The sequence below is a fragment of the Antechinus flavipes genome, chromosome 2, assembly GCF_016432865.1.
Source record: "Antechinus flavipes isolate AdamAnt ecotype Samford, QLD, Australia chromosome 2, AdamAnt_v2, whole genome shotgun sequence".
NCBI lineage: Eukaryota > Metazoa > Chordata > Mammalia > Dasyuromorphia > Dasyuridae > Antechinus > Antechinus flavipes.
This window is the reverse complement of record NC_067399.1, coordinates 235087056-235108120: the sequence shown is the minus strand read 5'-3', so window position 1 is coordinate 235108120 and position 21065 is coordinate 235087056. Positions and strand designations below refer to the sequence as shown.

Below are 21065 nucleotides of genomic sequence, written 5' to 3'. Positions count from 1 at the left end.
GCAATTAATATATTAGGGAACACGTTAAGCATAATGTGAATTTCAAGGTTTGCTTATGCACAACTTCTTCTAAGAAAAACATCAAGAATGCAAAAACTACACGACTTCACAGTAACTCACTAGATGAAATCCTTCTGACACCTACTTCCATATGCATACTTCAGGTCTTTGTCAAGGTAAAGTGCTTTATTTATTGTATATCTTCTGATGCAGTAGGAGCTGTGGGCAGAAGAAGGTTGATCTGCTGTTCCCCTTACCTACTTGAAGATAGGAAGGGTGGGGAAGGGAGCCTAGAACAACTCTGACCTGACCAATTTGTCTCTAACTATACCAATCCAGGTTAGAACTTGAATTGGGATGTATTTAAATATTTAACATGCATAAAATTGTGCCATCATTTTCATTATGTTCCTATCTTGTTTTTATACATTACTAATAATTTTTTTTGAGCATTATTCTCTGAACCCCAGTCTTCTCATAAGCCTTGTGTTTTATATTGTACATTTAGGCAGAGCATTTTGCTTTTTGGGGAAAGCATATATCAAGTTACAAGAGAACTAATCTAAGTACTGCCTTTGAGGTAAGGTCCTCAGTCAGCCTGGCCAAATGCAATAAGGAAAGTCAACATTTGTAAAAATCCTCTAAATTTCTTGTGTGGGCTGCTCAAAAATCTAATAGAAAATAGCCATGACATAGCTCTAACCCACAGCTAAACCCTATATCCAAGAGTACACACCCATCCCCCGCTTTCCAAGATCATAAAAATAACTAACTGAAAGAACTACCATACAAAGTTAGAGTAAGTATTTCTAATTTTAAAATTCCTACTGGAAAAATACCACACCAATAGTGGATGTTATGTAGTTAGGTGGCCTAGTAGATAAAGTATTGATCCAGTATACAGAAGGCCTAAATTTAAATCTGGCCTCACACTAGTAACTAAATGACCCTGGGGAAGTGACTTAACTTCTCTCTGCCTTAGTTTCTTCATCTTTAAAAAGAATATTATAATAACAGCACTACTTGCCAAGGTTGTTGCAAGGAATCAAATAACATTTGTAAAAGCCTTCACAAATTTTAAAGTATTATTTAAATGCTTGCTGCTACTATTATTATGTGATATTAGGGCAGACATTTTTATCTTCAATATATAATCTGAAAAGTATGTCTTCTTTTTTAAGTATAAACATACTCTGAAGCAAGAAACAAATCAAAAAAAGGACATTTTCCCAAAAATGTGTAAAAAAAGATATTTCACTAAATACTATGGGGCCTCCAGATTAATGAAAATTGTGGGGTTTTGATCTTTAATATCTTTTCCTTAATCAGATATAATCTGTAGAAACAGAGCCCATAGTAAAATGTCTGGAAGAGAGTTAACAATGTTCAACTTACCATTTGGTGATTTCAGATCAGGCTGAATGTGATTCACAAAGAACTCAGTAAGATTTACAAGTTCATTTGCTTGTGTAATTCCATGCTGAAAAATAAATTTAAATCCAAATGGAATTAAAAACCCTACAGATTCTAATCTCTCATATTAGAAATATGGGGAGTTTAATAAATGCATATTTTAAAATAAAGACTAAACATAAACAAAACAGGCCAAACAAAGAAGTATCAGGCAGTGCTTGAAAATTATAGCAGAACACTGAATGAAGAATAAGAGTGCATCATAAATCTGGAATAAGCCAATGTGCAAAAATCCTTGATATAATTTTAGATAAGAGCCTGAGCTCAGATAACAAATATGATAATGTAATTATTTTTACCCCCAACTTTAGGCCACTTTTACTATCAGTCATATGCTCTGAACCAAGTTAAGCAGACAATTATAGTTGTTTAATAATAGAAATAGTATTGGAATTAATTAAGAATTAAAGGACCTGAATTCAAGTCCCTGTTCTATCTGGTCATTGTGACAAAGGTGTTTTGGTTTGCAACACAAATCTTAGACCATCGAAGTTTACATCCTACACTTGAGATACCAATAACTAGCCTCCAAGTGTTACAAACATCTCAACAGTGAGAGAGGCAAATAAAGCCAGTGTACAATCACTGCTATTTCTTGACTAGAAATTAAAGCATACCAGAAATGTAATGTATAATTTCTTTTTAAAGATGAGAAAAATGAAGCCAAGATCAAGATCAAGAGTTTTGTCTCAAGCCACACAGGTAAGACAGAATAAGTCCAGTACTAGAATCCTGGTCTCCTAATTTTCTATTCAGGGTTCCTCTTTATCACACTACTCCCCCATACCCAAATAAATTATTAAAACAAATCATAAATCATAAATGAAAAGCATTACTCTTTGTGTCTGAGCTTTAGAAGCTAACGATGTTACTAGATAAATTGCTGCATCTTTGTGTTTCCAGTTGACAGATGGATTCTTGGCATATTCCTGCAGCATGGAATTGACATAACCAGAGAAGATTCCAGTCACAGGTCCTTCAAAAAACTTGCACAATCCTCTTACTAGATCACAAGCAGCCCTGCGTCTGGTATCAATATCTATAAAATAAAAAAGGGAAAAATGATTAGACAGTCAGTAGAAAGAGATAAACTATCTCTATACCATCTGACAAAAATAACCCAAGAAAATGAAAAATAATTTGTGATAGCAAAACAAAAATTAACCACAAAAAGTTACGTGAGAAGATATCTTTTGTAATATCACAAATGAGGGCTTATAAAATTATATGGTATATTAAGTTTTGATATTCCTGGAGATATATATTTATTACATGATGGAATTTCAAGTTTTTAACACTTTTAGCTAGTCTAGACTACTTAGAAGCCCACATTTAAAGAGTGCTTTGTACTTCCTCAAAACCATTTCGTAAACTAGTAAGATGTCAATCAAAAACATGGTTCAGGAAAATTAAGCAAAATGTATCACACAACTAGTAAATGAGAATGCCAATTAGGATGTGAACACAGGCCTGTGAACAAGCCCTGGATTAACCTCAGGTCCATTTCTTCATATGTAAAATGAGATGGGGAAAGGGTGTGAGGAAAAAGAACTGGAGTTAGCATACAACCCTGCAGGGGAACCAAATCCATCCCACTCACAAGGATTTCTGAGAGCAAAATAAGGTCTTTACATTTGGATTTGCATGACTTCCAATATTATGTTTAGAAATAGAAATGTTGTAAAATATTTAAAAAAAAAAAAGGAAATAAGTGTAAAGCCCTATTATCTACTAAGAAATTAATTGAACCTTCATTAAACTAATACACAAATTTTACAAATTTTTGATACCTAGATATTTTGTCATACTGGAAGAATAAAACATGACATTAACTCAAATTGAAAACAAAGAAAATAGCAAATTGATGTCTATTAAAAGGATAATTCTCGGTATGAAAACTGTATTACCGGAAGAATAAGGAAAAAGGCAAAATATAAAGGCTAGATACTTAGATATTGAAAAAGATGAAGCTGAGGCAGCACATACAGTGCAGTGATTCTTAAACTTTTTGATCAAAGGACCTACACCATAATCCTTTGAAAAGTTATTGAGATTCCTCAATGATCTTTTAGTTATGTGGGATATAACCATTTTTACTATACTAACAATTAAAACTGATATTTTCAAATAAGTTTGCAAGTTTCACTTAGAAAAAGAAAAAATCTATTAGTTTAACATAAAATGACAATTTCATGAAAAAAATTTTAAACAAAAATAATGGAAAACATATATATTTAAATTTCTTTAATGTGTGACTTAATTGATAAGAACTAGATTCTCACACTTACTTCTTCATTCAATCTGTTATAATAATACTAACACATTGGTAGAGTTGTAAAATGGTCCACCCATTTTGGAGAGCAATTTGGAACTATTCCCAAAGGGCTATCAAACTGTGCATACCCTTTGATCTAGCAATGAATGGACCTGGATCTCAAATAAATTATAAAAAAGGGAAAAGGAACTTTGTAGCAGACTTTTTTGTAGTGGCAAGGAACTAGAAATTGAGTGGATGCCCATCAGTTAGGGAATGACTGAATAAGTTATGGTATATGAAAGTAACAAAATATTACTGTTTTATAAGAACCGATGAACATTCCAATAGATTTGGGAAGGAAATAGTCATATGCATCCAGAGAGAAGATTATGGAGACTGAATGAGGATCACAGCATAGTATTTTCACCTTTTCTGTTATTTGCTTTTTTTTTTTTCTTTCTCATTTTCTCCCCTTTGATCTGATTTTTATTGTAGAGCATGAAAAATGTGGAAATATGTATAGTAGCACTGCACATGTTTAACCTATAGTGGATTACTTGTTGTCCTGGGGAAGGGGGAAGGAGAGGAGAAAAATTTGGAACACAAGGTTTTTGTATAAATTTTGAAAAATAAAAAGCTATTATTACTAAGAAAGGGGAAAAAAAAAATAATGAGCAAACTGATTTCAGAAAAGCCTGGAAAGACTTACATGAATTGATACTAAGTGAAGTGAGTAGAACTAAGAGAACATTGAGCACAGTAAAAACAAGATTATGTGATAATTGGCTGTGACAGACTTGGCTTTTTCAACAATGATTAATGATTCAAGGCAATTCCAATAGATTGAGGGGGGAAGAGCCCTCTTTCTTTCAAACTGCATGTTATACATCTCAAAATGGATGTCCTGTATTCATCTTAAATTCAACATGTCTAAAATTAAACTTGTGATTCCCCCCAAAAAATCTTTCTTCTTTTGAACTTCCCTGTTACTGTTGAGGTCACCATCATCTTTTCAGGCACCTGGGCTCACAACCTAGGTGTCATCTTCCATTCTTTATTCTCTTTCAATCCCTATATTCACTCTGTTGCCAAGTTCTCTCACTTCTAATTTCACATCTCTTCTCCCCTCTGATGTTAACACTCTGCTACAGAATATTATCAGCTCAAATCTGGACTATTACACTGGAGTATTGGTTGGTCTCCTTACTTCCTATCTCCTTCCTCTTTAGCCCACATTTCTCTCAGCCGTCAGACACTATCTTCTTAAAGACTAGATCTAACAATGTTACTCTGTACCCAATACAATCAACTCTATTACTTCCAATATTGTCAATAAAAACCTCTTATAACTGCCTTCTTCTTACCTTTTCCAGTATTCCTACTCCATGTGCATCCGTGATAAACTCTGTGATTCACTGACAACGGCCTCTTTTGTCGTTTGTCATACAAAGTTTGTCTCCCACATGTGTCCCCCATGCCTGGAAAATCTCCCCAACCTCATCTCTATTTCCTACTCTGATAGTATCTTTCAAATCCCCCAGATTTCTACCTTTTTCAGAAAATCTTCCTGAATTTCCCCAATTTCCCTTAATACTATATTCCCTCTGCTAACTATCTCTAATTTATCCTGTACATATCTCATTTGTTCTTATCTGTTTGGATATTATCTCTATTAGATTTAAATACCTTGGGAGCAAGATATGTCTTTTGCCTTTTTTGGTATTCTAAGCACTTAGGTAGAGCACACAGTAGGCAATTAGTAAGTGCTTTCTGACTAACCATCCATTATAAATCTGATTTAATGACTTTTTTTTTCCAATCAAGATAACTACATATTTTTTTCTCCAATAGAAACAGAAGACAAATTCATCAAGTCTAAACATTCAGCAAGAGTTTAGTTAAAAGATATATTAACAACAAGAATTTAAAACAAACTCAATGCTATATATATTTTAATACATTATTATTTAATTATAATAGCCAAATTTAGTTATAGCAGAGTTGAGAAAACTCATCACCCTCTCTTCAATACATCGGTAAAGAACTATAAGTATGAAATGTACTATTTGCAGTGAGATGTAATCTATGTGCAGGCTGCTTTTACTAAAGTGTATTTTCCCTTTTTGAATCTCTATTATTAAAAAAGACTCGCATCAAAATAATCTGTTAAGAATAAGAAATAGAGTGGATGATTATGAAAAAGAACACATATATAAAATACGTTAAGTAAACCACCAGAGTATTCCAGTATATGATAAAAACCCAAGAATACAAGCTTTCGGGGACAGGAACTCATGATATGAAAAATTGATGGGAAAACTATAAAATAACCTGAAAGAAAACAGACTAATTTCTCACACTATATGTCAAATCAAAATGAGCACATGACTTAGATATAAAGGGTGACATAAGTAAATCATGGGAATATGAAAAAAAAAATTATGTCATATGTATGGATAAGGAAAGGTTTTATGATTAAACAAGAGATAGCGTAAATTACAGGAAATAAAATGAATAATTTTGACTATATGAAACTTATGAAGTTTTTGCATAAACAAAACAAATATACGCAAAACTTGAAGAAGGAAATTGAAAAGAAAAATTTTTGTACAGCAAGCCTCATTTCTCAAATGTGCAAGGAACATAGCCAAATTTACAAAAAGAGCCATTTCCCAAGTGATAAATGATCAAATGACATAAATGAGCAATTTTCATAAGAGAAAATCAGAGATATCAATAATCATATGAAAATTACCTAAATCACTATTAAAGAAATAAAAATTAAAACAACTCTGAGGCACCACCTCATACCTACCAGAAATGATAACTACTAGAGGGGAAGAAGGTACATTAGTAACAGCTGATAAAGTTGTGAATTGATCTAGAGAATAATTTGGAACTCTATCAAAAGTGCTATAAAACTGCACACATTTTGACCTAGCAATAGCACTACTGAGTCTATATGTTCCAAAGAAATCAAAGGAAAAAAAAAAGTACTAATGTCCAAAATTATTTCTAGCAGTTCTTTATGTGGTAGAAAAAAACAAAAATCAAGGGGATGTCCATGAGTTGGGAAATGGCTGAACAAATTATAGTATATGATTGGGATGGAATACTATTGTACTAAAAGAAATGAAAAAGGAGGATGTTTTCAAGAAAAACCTAGGATGACTTCTATGAACTGATAAAAATAAAATGAGCAGAATCAAGAGAACATTATGTACAATTACAATATTATAATGACAATCAATTGTGAAAGATTGGCTATTTTGATTAGTACAATAGTATAAGACAACTCCAAAATACTCATGGAAAAAAAAATATGCTATCCACATCCAGAGAGACAACTCATGAACTCTGAATGCAGACTGAAGCATGGGGTTTTTTCACTTTATTTTTCCTTTCCTTTCCTTTATTTATTTTGCAGCATGGTGAATATGAAAATGTTTTGCAAGATTTCATCTATATAATGTGTGCTTGTCTTCTCAATAGGACTGGGGGTGGTGAGAGAGGAAAATATGGAAATCAAAATAAAAAAATGAGTGTCAAAAAATAAACAAATTGAAAAAATATTCAAAGAATAAACTGAGGAGGAGATGGGGGGAAGTATATTCATAAATAAATGCAATTAAAATACACAAGGCATCAATTAAAAATGGGATGAACAAAGACAAAAGATTACCAGATCCTTCCAAATCTCTCCTTATGTACTCTTCAGAATTATCTTCAAAGGCTTCCTCATCAGCAGCTGCAAAATGACATACACAAAATTTAAAAAACTTTTCAAGTCATCATATTTTCTTGCTATCTACTTATAACTTTAGTTTTATTCCACAGAAACACCAAATATGCCTCACCCCGAGTAGATGGATATTTTTGTTCATAGATGAATAGCAGGTATCCTTTTGAAATGTGTCTAGTACCAAGTCAATTGAAAAAATGGTCATACATTGCAGGATCCAAATGATCCAATGCCTGTTTTGTAGGAAACTTAGTGCCTCTTATCTTCATAAATATGCTAACTTATTTAACCTACAATATTATATATTAAGCTCCAAGACTCTAGAAGAAAGGATGCCTCTTTGGAAAAGTCTGCACAATAAAAAGCACAATTCAGACACTCATAATTAAAATCAACATGAAGGAGAAACCTAGTAGATTGCTATTTTATATTCTGAAAATATGTGATCACTTTGCTTTGTGCAAGTTGAAAGCAATTCCCAAGATACCAGCAATCTGAACCAAACTCTACATCACTCCACCTAAGTTAACAAGGTGAATTATTCTTATCTTCCCTTGAATTCAGCAGCACTATAAAAAAAATATATATATATTTTTTGCACTAAGAGTTCTAAGGAAATGTTTCCAGAGAGTCAATGCTTTTATTTGAGCTTAGGTTCAATAAAGACTAAGGATGGAAATAATTGAAAAGTCAATTTTACTCTCAAACCTAAAAATGTGGGTTGAGTAAATAAGAGGTACATAAAAAAAAGGACTAATGACTTAATATGATATGTAATTTGATTGTTTTAAAACTAAGATCCCATTCATCCAACAAGCTAGTTGCATAAATGACAATAGTTACCTCTAAATTCCATGTTAGGAACAATAACTTTTTCGCAGATACTTGTGAGCGTATTCTGATCTTCAAAGAGATTCTTATAGTGAGGTCTCTCACAAACTGAAGCCAGAAATTGAATTGCATTACTTACCAACTACAACAAAACACAAAAGGGAACACATAAAAAAACTTCACTGACCATTGTATTTCTTGAAAAATGAAGTTCTGTACATCTGTTCTGACCATCTACTTACCAAATCATATTTGACTTCTTGGCCTGTTGTTACTAATAAATTCCAGATTGCTGTAACAAATCGGGGCAGGTATGGCTGGAATTCTTCATCATATTTTTGGGCATAAAGTGCAGCATTATCACAAATTTGGGATTTTAACAACTCCAATAAGCCCGCTTCCTCTTCATCCTCACATAAAAAAAAAACTGAAAACTCAAATATACTAACATGAATTTAAAAAACTGATTTGCTTTATGAAGTAGCAAATTATACTCTTTAAAACTAGTAATAGGTAATTAGTTTAAACACATATTTTAAATACTTTTCTTTAACCAATCATTTCACTCAATTTAATAAAGTTTCTTCATGATAATATGAAGAAAGCAATAATTTAAAGGCAAATATCTGACAAGATAGAGTATGGTCTAGAAACTCCTTCCTGAACCAAAACCTTTCAACATATGGCTCAGTAAGTCATGAAATGACTTGTCCAGGGTCCAACAGCTAGGTAAGTGTTGGGAGGAGGATTTAAAGCCAAATCTTCCTGACTCCATCTATAGATCTCTAATTAGATGCCAAATTGTCTCTAATATAAAACTATCACATAATAGCCTCCACCATAAATCAATTAATTAACAAATACTGAGAATAAAGTGTATATAGTACACTGTGCAAAGTCCCTGTGGGGACAATATAATGCATACAATCCCTCAACCATCTTACACTACAATGGGGAGAAAGCATCATTATGAAATAAGAAGCCAAGGTTAAGTTAAATAACAATAGAAAATTATACAAGAGAGCATAGAAGGCAGAATGTGACTACCTAATAGGTAATATAGCTAATACTGAGGTTCCAGAGGGGGAAAATAAAACACAATAATTTTTTTTTAATCTCAAAAGGTGACTTTTTCAGGTTATAGATCATAAATAAATTTTCAGATTAGATAATCCTTATGTTTTTGCTATTTTCCTTCATTCCCAATTTGGAAATAAAATGGTTATTGTACAATTAAATATCTGTTTTTCAAATAACAAGTTATTTTCTCTATTTTAGAATTTTCACAGTTTGAATAATCAACCAGGGTCACAGGATTTAGAGTAAGAAGTGACTTTAGAAATCACCTAAAATCCAAACCTCTCATTTAAAACTAAGTACAACATTAGAAAATGAAAGTGGAAATAGGAAAAAAAAAAAGGAAAACAAACAAAAAAATAAAACATTGTCATATATCCGGCAAATGAGGAAGGATTCACAATATATTTCCATTTCAAGAAAACAAATAATAATGTAGGATATTATATTTATGACCATCCATTTTTTCTTTTTCTTGTAAGTTATCCTTTTATACTCTGCTGTGCACTTTTTATTTATTCTTTTTTTTCCCTCTTTCACCCTCCCCCCCTCAGCCCTGGTCCAAACTTCCTCCAAGCAGGCTATAATTAAGCACGGATCTATTTGTAGATTATACACACACACACACACACACACACACACGCCACTATCTCTACTATATCTACACCCTATATATCTACCTCCATACACACATATATCTATATACATCTATATAAACACATATATAATATACTTTTACACATACATATATATGCAACTAAAACAGTATTAATATGGCTGAAATACAATGTATATTATTTCTCTTGATTGAATCTTTAAGTTTGATTTTGATATGATTACTACTTTACTTTTATTTCTAAGTTGTATTCTAACCCTTTTTGTTGTATTTGTATATCTTATAACATATCTCTGCTAACTCTTCTTAGTTCTACACTTTTTACCTCCCTTGCTATTGCTTACCCTTCCACCTAAACATGGATCCTTCCCTCTTTGCTCCCCCCATTCTTTCCCTCTCCATTTATCCCATTCTTCTTAATCTACATACCTTACCCTACTCTCATTCTGTCCCCCACCTTATCTTATTCCTTCCCCTCCTTATTTCTTTACATTTTGAAGGGTAATATATCTTTCAACACACACACACACACACACACGCACACACACACGCACACGCGCACACGTATTGCTTCTTATTTAACCCACTCCTAATATAAGGAGGTCTGCAGAACTACCAGTCCCTTTCCCCCATCTGAAGCTTCTATATAATTTCTTGCTCTGCACCTCATTGTATAGAATAATTACAATTTTTACCTTTTCTTAAACATTTCCTTTATTCAGGTCAGCCTCAATCTTTCTTTTGAACTACTCAATTACTAATGCCAATCTTAGACATATTATTTACATTTCCAGAAATAAGCACAAACCATTTGTCATTGTTAAGTCCCTTGAAATTAGTTTTTAATGTTGGCTCTTATATGTTAAATTTTCTATTAAGTTCAGCTTTGGTTTGAGATAAAATCCTGAAAATCTTATGAGTTTGTTAAATGTCCATTTTGGAAGGAATTCAATATAATGGTTAGTTTTGTTGGATATTTTTGACCACATATAATTCTTTTGATTGATAATATATTATCTTTTAGGACCAGTGATCTTTTATTCTGGGTGCTGATAAATGCTATACAATTCAACATGCAGCTCTAGCATATCTGAATTTGTCTGTTCTTGTAAAATTTTTGCTTTGATCTGGGGTTTTTAAAATTTAGTGAATGTGTCCATGTGTTTTTCTTGTAGAATCTTGAGGTGGTGATTGGTGGATTTTTCTGTTTCTATTTTCTAAATTTTCAGAATAATTTTCTTTATTTCTTGCATTATTGTGTCAAGGTTTTTTTTTTTTTTCTGGTCATAGTTTTCAGGTAGTCAAATTATTCTTACGTTTTCTCTTCTTGATCCTTTTTTTTTTTAAAATAAAGATGTTTCAATTTTTTGTTCAATTTTTTTTCATTCCTTAATTTGTTATTTCTTGGTTTCTTATAGCTTTATGGGTTTCCCCATTCCCAATTTAATTTTTAAAGAATTATTTTCTTCTTTAAGACTCTATCTTCTATTCTAACTAGTTGACTTTCTTTTCATAATCTTTATGTTTTTCTTGAATGGTTCTTTGTTTAAAAAATTTTCCCTAGATTGCTCTCATTTGATTTTTAAACCTTTTTTGAGTTCTTATATAAATTCCTTCTGGGCAAACAAGCATTTAATGTTACTCTTTGGGGTAGGAGAGGCTTTTAAAATTCTACTCTGAAGATGAACTCATCTTAATGATGAGGAAAGTAAGTGTCTGAGTGGTAAAATGATTTTTTATCAGTTTCACATTATCACTGTAAAGCAGTCAAGACTTGAATTGCAGCCCTGATGATATCTCATTAACTTTCTACTATACTATACTCTACCTTTAAGCAATTATAAAATTCAGGAATGTGATGTTCTTGTCAAATCTAGCAATCCACAAATAGCTATTAAGTATATCTAAGAGTCAAGCACTGGGGATACAATGAAAGAAAGCCCTTAGGGTTTTTAACATTCTGTTGAGAGATACAGCATGTACATTTATAAATATATACAGAATAAATAAAAAGTAAATTTTCTTTATTGAGATTGCTTGGGGCAATGGAAGGAGAGACATCGTTATTAACAGCACTGGAGATCAGGAAAGATTTCATGGAGAAGGTGGCATAATTAAGGAAATAATGAAAAATAAAGATAGAACTCATGGTTCGATCAAGTGAAATATAAATAATCTTTAAAATGTCTCAAGACTGTCGTATACTGTGTCATTGACACAGGAATATTAAAGGGCATTTTTGCGAAAATAAATCCCAGATATACTCGATTACCTTTTAAAGCATTTACATTTTATAAAAAGCCAGTCTCTTGAAAGAGAATCAATAAAAAATCATTCAGAGAGGTAAAATACCGGACAACTAGTATGCTTTATGGTACAGTACCACATAGTATAGTAGATAAAGAGTGCTGGATCCTAAAGTAAAAAAGACATCTTCCTAAGTTCAAAAATATGGTCTGAGTGACCCTGGGCAAGTCACATAACCCTGTCTGCATTTGTTTCCTTATCTGTAAAATGAACTGGAAAAGGAAATGGCAAATCATTCCAGTATCTCTGCCAAGAAAACCCTAAATAAGGCCCCAAAGAATTGAAGACAGCTAAAATGAGGGAATAACAACAGTATACTTCATGTAATACTTACATCAGTTTGTAGCAGCTTATTATCTAAAGTTAAGAGGCTATGGAAATTATTCATCCATGTTTCCATATTATCTTCAAAAAATTCTGGTAGGTCCTAAAAAGATAATAGATGGTGGCTAAAGAAATTTCAGTAAAATAAAGTATTATGCTATTTTTATAATTATTCAAATATTAAGTTCTTTAGTTTCTATTGAATAAAATCCAAACCCCTTAGCATGATATTCAAGGATCACTAAGTTCTGGTTCTTACAATCTAATACACTAAACTCTTGTGAACATTCTATGATCAGAAAATTGGTGTTTACAACTCATCTTGCCTTTCTAGTGCCATTTTCCACACACACATTTTCCACATTTTACTTTTGACAATCTCCAACTGCTGAAATACATCTATCCTTAATGGGAAAATTCAGTTTTGTCACAAAATTTTCTCTAAACCCTCTGGGGTCCAACTGCTAAAGTATTTCTGTATTCTAAGGTCCATATCACTACTCCTCACCTCTCCACTTATTAGTTGTATTAAAACTATTTTGTGAACACAGCATGCATAAATTAGAGAGCTGGTACTGTTTTTCTTTTGTCCCTTTCAATATCAAGTACTTTCAACACAATCCTTCAACATAATGTACCTTCCACATAATTGAATTGAATTGGTATTCAATAACTCATGAATTAACAAATTTAACATGATATTCTTTTTAAAAATTTTTTTTATTATTATATCTTTCTATTCACAAAATGGTATTCTTAAAGATATATATATATATATAAAAAGATAAAAAGCTACAGTTTGTCATGTTTTGTACACCAGGGAGAAAAGAGTTGCAGTCTTTTCCTGATGTCTTATTATGACATGTAAAGAAATACTAAGTGCTTGATTCTTGAAGGTTATGTGAATAAGCCTAAGCTTTGGCAAGTCCTACAGCAAAATGGAAAATTTTCTCTATGGACACAAAAACAGACAATTTATTATCTAACTACAATTAGTCATCAAATGATGAATACTTTGATCAGAGCAATTATATGACTTGGTAGAGGAAGCTTCTAGAGATAAAATCACAAATTTTTGGCATACTGAAACATATATAGAATTCTTATTCCTATACAAAATTGTGACCACTGAAACAACTAAGTGGGAATGGTAAAGAGATGCTCTAACTTCCTTAATAATCAAAAGTTAATTATTTATATAACATAAACCACAATCTGATAACATAGAAAGTAGTAAGAATTAAGATGAAACTTACCTGAAAGTTTAAACTGTAGAACAGTTTTGCAATCAAAATTAAAGAGGAAAAAAGAACTTTCAGAGCAGATGCATCATTTGCATGGGTGCTGCAGAGTTCAATAGTAGCCTTAAAACAGGAAAAAATTTAGATATAAAATCAGTAAAGAATATGCAATCTCAGTCACAGATTTATTGTTCTACAATACAAATAAAAATCTGTATTGTTGCCAGTTGCCAGGTTGGACCTCTTCATAGTTCTTAACCCTATCCAAAAACCAATGTAAAAGTGAACAATCTTCTTATTTATAATATGCTGGGCTTTTTTTTTTTTAATTTACCTCTTTTCAATAACTAGTGCACAGCTGAACAAAAATCAAATAAGACCAAGAAAATGTTAACCAAAAACCAAACCCCACATAACTTTTTGTCAAAACAAGCTTTCAAGATAGTTTCATAAATTTAATTTTTAAAATTTGAACAAATTTATTCAACTTAAAATTCTCATCAATACCTTAAAAAGATTTGTCAAAGGTAGTGCAAAGGCATCCAAAACAAGCTTAATTTCAGTCCATAACTCGTTTGACTTAAATTCATGACGATACCTAGGAAATAAAGAGCCATTTTATTTGAATTATTTTTATTAAAGAACTTAATTTCACATTGTGATCTTTTTAGCACTTGATATCGGTGACTTCATAGTCTCCTTGGTGATGGCTTTCATGATAATAATGTTCTTACCTACATGACTGTCTCCTTTAGAAGCTCTTTTTCCTAATGCTTTCTTACACCATTCTTTTCTTTTTAAATTATTATTTTCTACACACAAATATGCACTGTGGTACAATAATTATATTACAGACACTTTAAATTTATTAACCTTATTTAACCTTATTAAACTTATTTAATCTTTTTAAAACTGTTTACTCATCTGTAAACTGGGCTCGTTATGAAATTAAATTGAGTTAACATGTAAAATGTTTTGTAAATTTAAAGCACTATATAAAATTAGTTCTTGTTACAAAATATATTAGTAAATATGTTACTGTACAGTATCACACATTATTATTTTACATTGTAAACTCCATGAAAGAAGACATTCTAATTTTTATCACTTCTTTAGCAGTAATGCCTTTTTTGCTTTTTTAAAATATCACATTTTCATCATCTCTAGTTAGGTGGTTAATTTAAGAAATAATATCTTATTTTTATACAATACAAATTTAATATTGGAGACAAATTTTTCTCATTTTTCTTAAGTTTAGCCAGAGTCTTATAGAATATCAAAATAAATAAGATTTAATTTAGTATGGAATTCATAAAAAAGTGTCTTGTATTTACTAGTCATTTAAAAAAGTTTCAAAAGAACCATTTTGAAAATGTTAGATAGCAAAATATAGAAGAGATTGTACATATTTGTAAGAAAACATAAATGACACAGGAGAATTTAGAAAAGAAATAGATATGCATGGTGTATTAAAAGTGAGAAAAGAGTACATGTAAACACATGAAAAAAATTTGCTTGCCATAGTGCTTAGTGTTTGATAAACCTAAAGATCCAAGTTATTAGGAGAGGAAACTCACTACTTGGCAAAAACTGTAAAGAAAACTGTGGGACAAAAACAAGGAATAGACAAACATGTTTGTATATCAAGAAAAGCTCCAAATGGTTACCTAACTTAGAAATAAAGGGTGACATAAAAAATTAGAAAAGCATGGAAAAAATTACTTGTCAAATTTATGGGTAAAAGCATTTTAGAATAAATAAGAATAAATGAGGCTTGTAAGAAGTAAAATGAACAATTTTAATCATTTAAAATATAAAACTTTTTGTGTAAGCAAAATCAGTATCACTAAAATTAGCAGAAAGACAGGAAAGTGGGAAGGAAAATACTTGCAGCAGGTTTCTTTGATAAGAGCCACATCCCAATTGACCAAATGATCAAAAGATATGAACAGGCAGTTTTCAGAGGAAAAAAAATTAAGGTATCAATAGTGATATTCAGAAACATTCCCAATCACTACTGATTAGATAAATAAAATAAATCTAACATACCATCTCACATTTATAGAATTTGATAAAAAGAAAAAATGACAAACACTATTGGAGATGTGAGAAATAGGTATAATAATACACTGCTGCTGGAACCAACAACAGGTCTAATCATTATGGAAAGTAATTTGGGACTATGACTAAAAAACTACAAAATTGTTTATACCTTGTGATCCTGCAGCAACACTCAGTTGGCCTATATCCCAACAACAACAACAACAAAAAACAGAAATAAGACCTATCTACAAAAATATTTGCAGCAGCTCTTTTTAATTGTAGCAAAGAACTGGAAACTAGGGACTGTCCATCAATGGGAGAAAGGATGAACAAGTTATGGTATATGGGAACACTACTGTTCTATAAGAAATGATGAAAGGGACAGTTTAAGAAGAACCTGGAAAGATTTATAAGTACTTATGCAAAGGGAAGTGAACAGAACTAGGAAAACACTTTAGACAATAACAAAAATATTTTAAAAGTCAAAAGACTTTAAAACTTGCTTGTTTTATTAAAGAGTTGGTAATTGTGCTTTAGATATGTTATTAAGTACAAAAATGTAACTGCAACAATTTCAATTCAATAAACATCTACTGAGCATTTATTATGCACAAGAACAATAGTATATATGAAAAACAAAATTAATCTGCATTTACATGCCCACACATATCCTGTACCTTTTAAATAATGAATGTGCTGTGCGAAGAACCCCATTGATAACATGGAAGTCTCCACTCTGAAAACGATTAACCATTTCTGTCAGTAAGTCAGGCCATTTTTGAGGAAAATCTTCCCGGCCAATGATGCTAATTGCATCACTCAGCTAGAAACAAAAAGAAAAAAAAATAATTTATTTGGGTGAAAGCTTAATAAAACAAATCTGAAAAGATAAATTATATGATCCTATATTACCTGTTTCTGAATCTGTTCAGGACTGCTAAGCATCAAGTGCACTATATTGGCTTTAATGGCTATCCGATCTGCTTCACAGATTTTGTTTGGTTCATCCTCAATCTAAAAGCAAAATATTGATAATTAACATGATAAATTCTCTTTTAAGTTCCTAGACAAACTATACATTTTCTCTTCAAAGTAGGGAAGTTTGGATACTCCTTGATGCCGATTATTACTTCTAGGTTTACCCTATACCAGTCATCATTCTGTAATCTCTTTTCCTTTGGGGTCCATACAATCCACACCCACCAGTTAATCAGTATCCTAGTAGCTGGTGTTATGGATCTCCAAGATATTCTTCTTTCTTCAAGTTCTGTACCTAACTCCCAGTTTTATCTCTTCCCTCCAACTTCAACATACATATGGATACTCTCTCAAATATGCTCACACATTTCAAGTTCATCAACCTCCTCATTTCAAATCTTCTCCTTCTCTATTCTTAGCCCCATATAAAAATGTTCATAATCACAACATAGCATTTCCACTTCCTCCGTTTTTGTCCACTTGCATTTTTGATTTCCTTCTCAGATTATTTTTACCTTATTTCTAAGTCCTCTTTTTCTTGTGCAGCAAAATAACTATATGGATATGTATACAAATATTATATTTAACATATACTTTAACATATTTAACATGTATTGGTCTACCTGCCATGTAGGGGAGGGGACGCGGGATAGGAGAGAAAAAGTTGGGATAGGAGAGAAAAAGTTGGAACAGAAGGTTTTACAAGAGTCAATGCTTAAAAATTACCCATGCATATGTCTTGCAAATAAAACGCTATTTAAAAAAAAAAAAATGTTCTTACTCTTGATCTTGCCATCACCCTCAAATATACCTTTTCCATGTTCATGAACTCTGAAATTCCCTTATCTAATGACAATCTATTGCCATTCTACTTCTCTTTCTGCCTTGCAATCCTAAACAATGTATTTCGTCTTCACCATGACCTTCAATCCCTAAAGCTTCCAGATCTTTCCCATACCAGCACTTTCCATTAGGTATACTCTCCTTCCTTCCCCAAACTGACTCACTGGTAAACAAGTTTAATCTTATACTAACTTCTTGAGTCCCTGATACCTTTATCATATTGCCATTCTTGCCCCAACAATCTTCAACCTGTAATCAGATCACCACTACCATCTGTTGTTTTTGCTCCTACACATATGCAGTTGAATGAAGCTAGAGGAAAAAAAAAAAAAAACCGCAGAAAATCATGCTGACTTGGGTCCACTTACAAATCTATGTAATGTAACTTCACAGAGTCCTTATTATAGGAAGGCAATCCTTTTACACCTAACTCACAATCCCACTTAGCAATTTTTTTCGTTCTCCTTGAACCTACTTCTAAGGTTCTCCCTCCCCCAATTCTCTCAACTAAGAACCCTACATTATAATTCAATGGGGGAAAAGAATTGATGCCATTTGCATTCAGCCCTTCTTGTCTCCTCCTCCTCATTTCATATCACTCAGATGCTTAATGAGAATGTCCTTTATCCTCCCATCATATTTACTCAGGCAGCCTTTCTACTTGCTCTATGTGGACAGCTGATTTCACTCTTTCCTATCTTCTTCAGAGATTCCTCCTCCATTATTCCCATACTCTCACTTGTCTTCAATCTCATCTCATCTACTGGCTGCTTCACTACTGCCTACAGAAATGCTATGTCCTCCATCATTAGAAATACATAACTTGACCGATCCATACTATTATCGTATATTTCTCCTCCCTATTATGATTAAACTCCTCACAGTTGAGAAGGCCATGTACAGTAGATATTTACACTTCTCCTCTCACTTTCTCTTAACTCTCCAATCTGGCTCCTGAACTCATTTAAGTGAAACTGTGCTCTCCAAATTTATCACTGATTTCTTAATTGCAAGATCTAATATCCTTTTCTGAAACCTCATTCTGCAGCTTCTGATAGTGTCAATTACTCTGTCCCCTCTACTTCAAGATTTTGGTAACACTACTGTATCCATTCTACTTTACATCACTCATATACAGTAGTGAAATGAAGATAAAAGAAGAAGTTTCTTCTTTTCAAATCACAATCTAAATCCAAATCAAATTAATGTTTCATTCTCATACTGATCTAAGGCATCTAAGACTTTTTAGTTTCTGGAATTCCAGATCCAGACAGAACTGAATGACTTAGAATGCTATATAGTGCCAAGGTCAAAGCATTAAACCTGTTCCATAATTTAAGATTCTGTAGTAGTTTTAAAATTTGTAGTCAACAACAACTAAATATATCTTGTAATTATGAACATGTTTACATTCTAAAATATATAGGTCAGCTGTCATTGTAAAGAACTTTAGGAATAAAGAAAATTATTTTGCCATTATATAAAATTTTTTTATGTGATAGTTATTCTTCAATAAATTAGTTTTATCTCATTATATATAAACTCACAATTTTAGTCCAGGACACAAAAATAACTTTTATTTAATGTTCAGGTTATTAAATATAGCAGTTTTCCCTGACAAAACATCTGTATCACGCAATTAAATTTACAAAAAGTAATAATAAGAACCACCTCTAAAAAGAAAAAGGGTCATTGAAACATTTTTTAAAGCCCACGGAATAACAAAAAAAGATATAAAGGAAAAAAAAAGACAGCTTTGAAGCTAATGTGCAGAATTTATCTATTTTAAAAATCAAGAATAAACAAAAATATTTTTTAAATGCAACATCACTTAATTCAGAGGTACTAACAAAGTTGAAATTAATAAAAATGGAGATGAAATCAACAAAAATATAAAATCTTAGCCACTGCCAAGGAAGGCAAATTTATGAAAATTGTTTAAAGAACCAATGAGAAAAAAAAGGGCTTTGAAACAGATCCTTGTTCAAAAAAATTTCTATTTAATTTATGTGCAAATACTGCTTGCAAAGGTCCTAGAAGTTTACAGAAAAGATAAAAGTTTTAAAATCCTATTTACTAAAATACGTACAATTCTCCAGTTCCTCTTGATATAGTTCTTGAATGTTACTGAGGCACATACTTTGATGACATTATCTTGAGATTTCTCCAGCAATGTTAAAAGCAATAATGGGTAATTCTGATTTCCTTCCACAGACTCAAGAAATTTCTCAGCTGTAAAATAATATCATATTTTAGGGAACAACAAATAATTTTATTAAATATCAAAATCTTTTCATTTTAAGCATATGAGAAACAAATTCAAAGACTTCAATTTCAAAGTTATGAGAAGACAAATCTAATCAAACCCCACCTAGATCAGAAGTTCTTAATTTGATGGAGGTACCCAAAGTCCTCCAATAGTAAGAGCATTTTCCCATGCATTCTAGTTTTCATTTGTAACTCAAGATAAATCTATTAGGATCTATTTTTCCTCATGCATAAAATTAAGTGAATGGAGCACATGATATGTGTACAATGATTTCAATTCTGAATGTACTTTAACATGTACATACTAAATTTCGTCCTTAGCAACACAATAACAGATATTTTCATTCCAGTTTTACCAAGTAAAAAAAAAAGAAAAGATACAGCAAAGTAACTTCACTGAACTATTTCACTTGTGACTAACTTTTTTGGGTTTTCTTGGCAAAGATGCTGGTTTGCTATTTCCTTCTTGTTTTATAGATGAGGAAACTAGGGCAGAGTTAAGTGAATTGCCTGGGGTTATACAGCTAGGAAGTATCTGAGGCCAGATTTGAACTCAGAAAGATTATTCATTCTGACTTCAGGGCTAGTACTCTAGCCATGGTGCCACCTAAGGGCCATGGAACATATAACTGTGTTCTAATTACCTATCTGAGACTAGAATACAGGTCATGACTTTTACTCTTCATGAAGAGGATTATCCCATAAAATATTGTATTTATGATGACTCTTTTTGAATCTTTTTACTCCATTTGAAGCAAAAAGTTAGGTGGGGTTTTTGGCCATTTTGTAAATCAATGTGTTCTTTCATTTTTCCTATGTCTTCAAAATTTCTAGCATTTTCTCTTTCTCAATGCTTTCAGTGTTTACACATACAGAAAACTTTCTACTATTCTTACTTGCTCATAGTCTTTCCCTCTGCCATTTAAATATGCCCTTTTCTCCATATTTTCAATTTCTACTATATTTTTCTCTAGGAATAATGATTAGAAATAGGAAAAATTCAATAGGTCAGATCATCCCACTAGCTTTCAAGTTATGCCAGTTTTTGACTTTTATAATTACAAT

At 31.8% G+C, this 21065-nt stretch overlaps 1 protein-coding gene across 1 annotated transcript in view; it reads right to left on the bottom strand.

The window, feature by feature from the left end:
* The window catches only part of CSE1L (chromosome segregation 1 like), a 57741-nt gene that overhangs the window by 15642 nt on the left and 21034 nt on the right, over positions 1 to 21065 (bottom strand). Inside the window, exons 3-13 of the mRNA XM_051976534.1 lie at positions 19822 to 19964; positions 16824 to 16925; positions 16589 to 16734; positions 14376 to 14466; positions 13884 to 13991; positions 12638 to 12730; positions 8546 to 8713; positions 8316 to 8445; positions 7413 to 7478; positions 2310 to 2512; positions 1396 to 1480 (exon numbers count right to left, since the gene is read on the bottom strand). Coding sequence (XP_051832494.1) covers positions 1396 to 1480; positions 2310 to 2512; positions 7413 to 7478; positions 8316 to 8445; positions 8546 to 8713; positions 12638 to 12730; positions 13884 to 13991; positions 14376 to 14466; positions 16589 to 16734; positions 16824 to 16925; positions 19822 to 19964 — 1335 coding nt within the window. The remainder of the gene's footprint in view (positions 1 to 1395; positions 1481 to 2309; positions 2513 to 7412; positions 7479 to 8315; positions 8446 to 8545; positions 8714 to 12637; positions 12731 to 13883; positions 13992 to 14375; positions 14467 to 16588; positions 16735 to 16823; positions 16926 to 19821; positions 19965 to 21065) is intronic.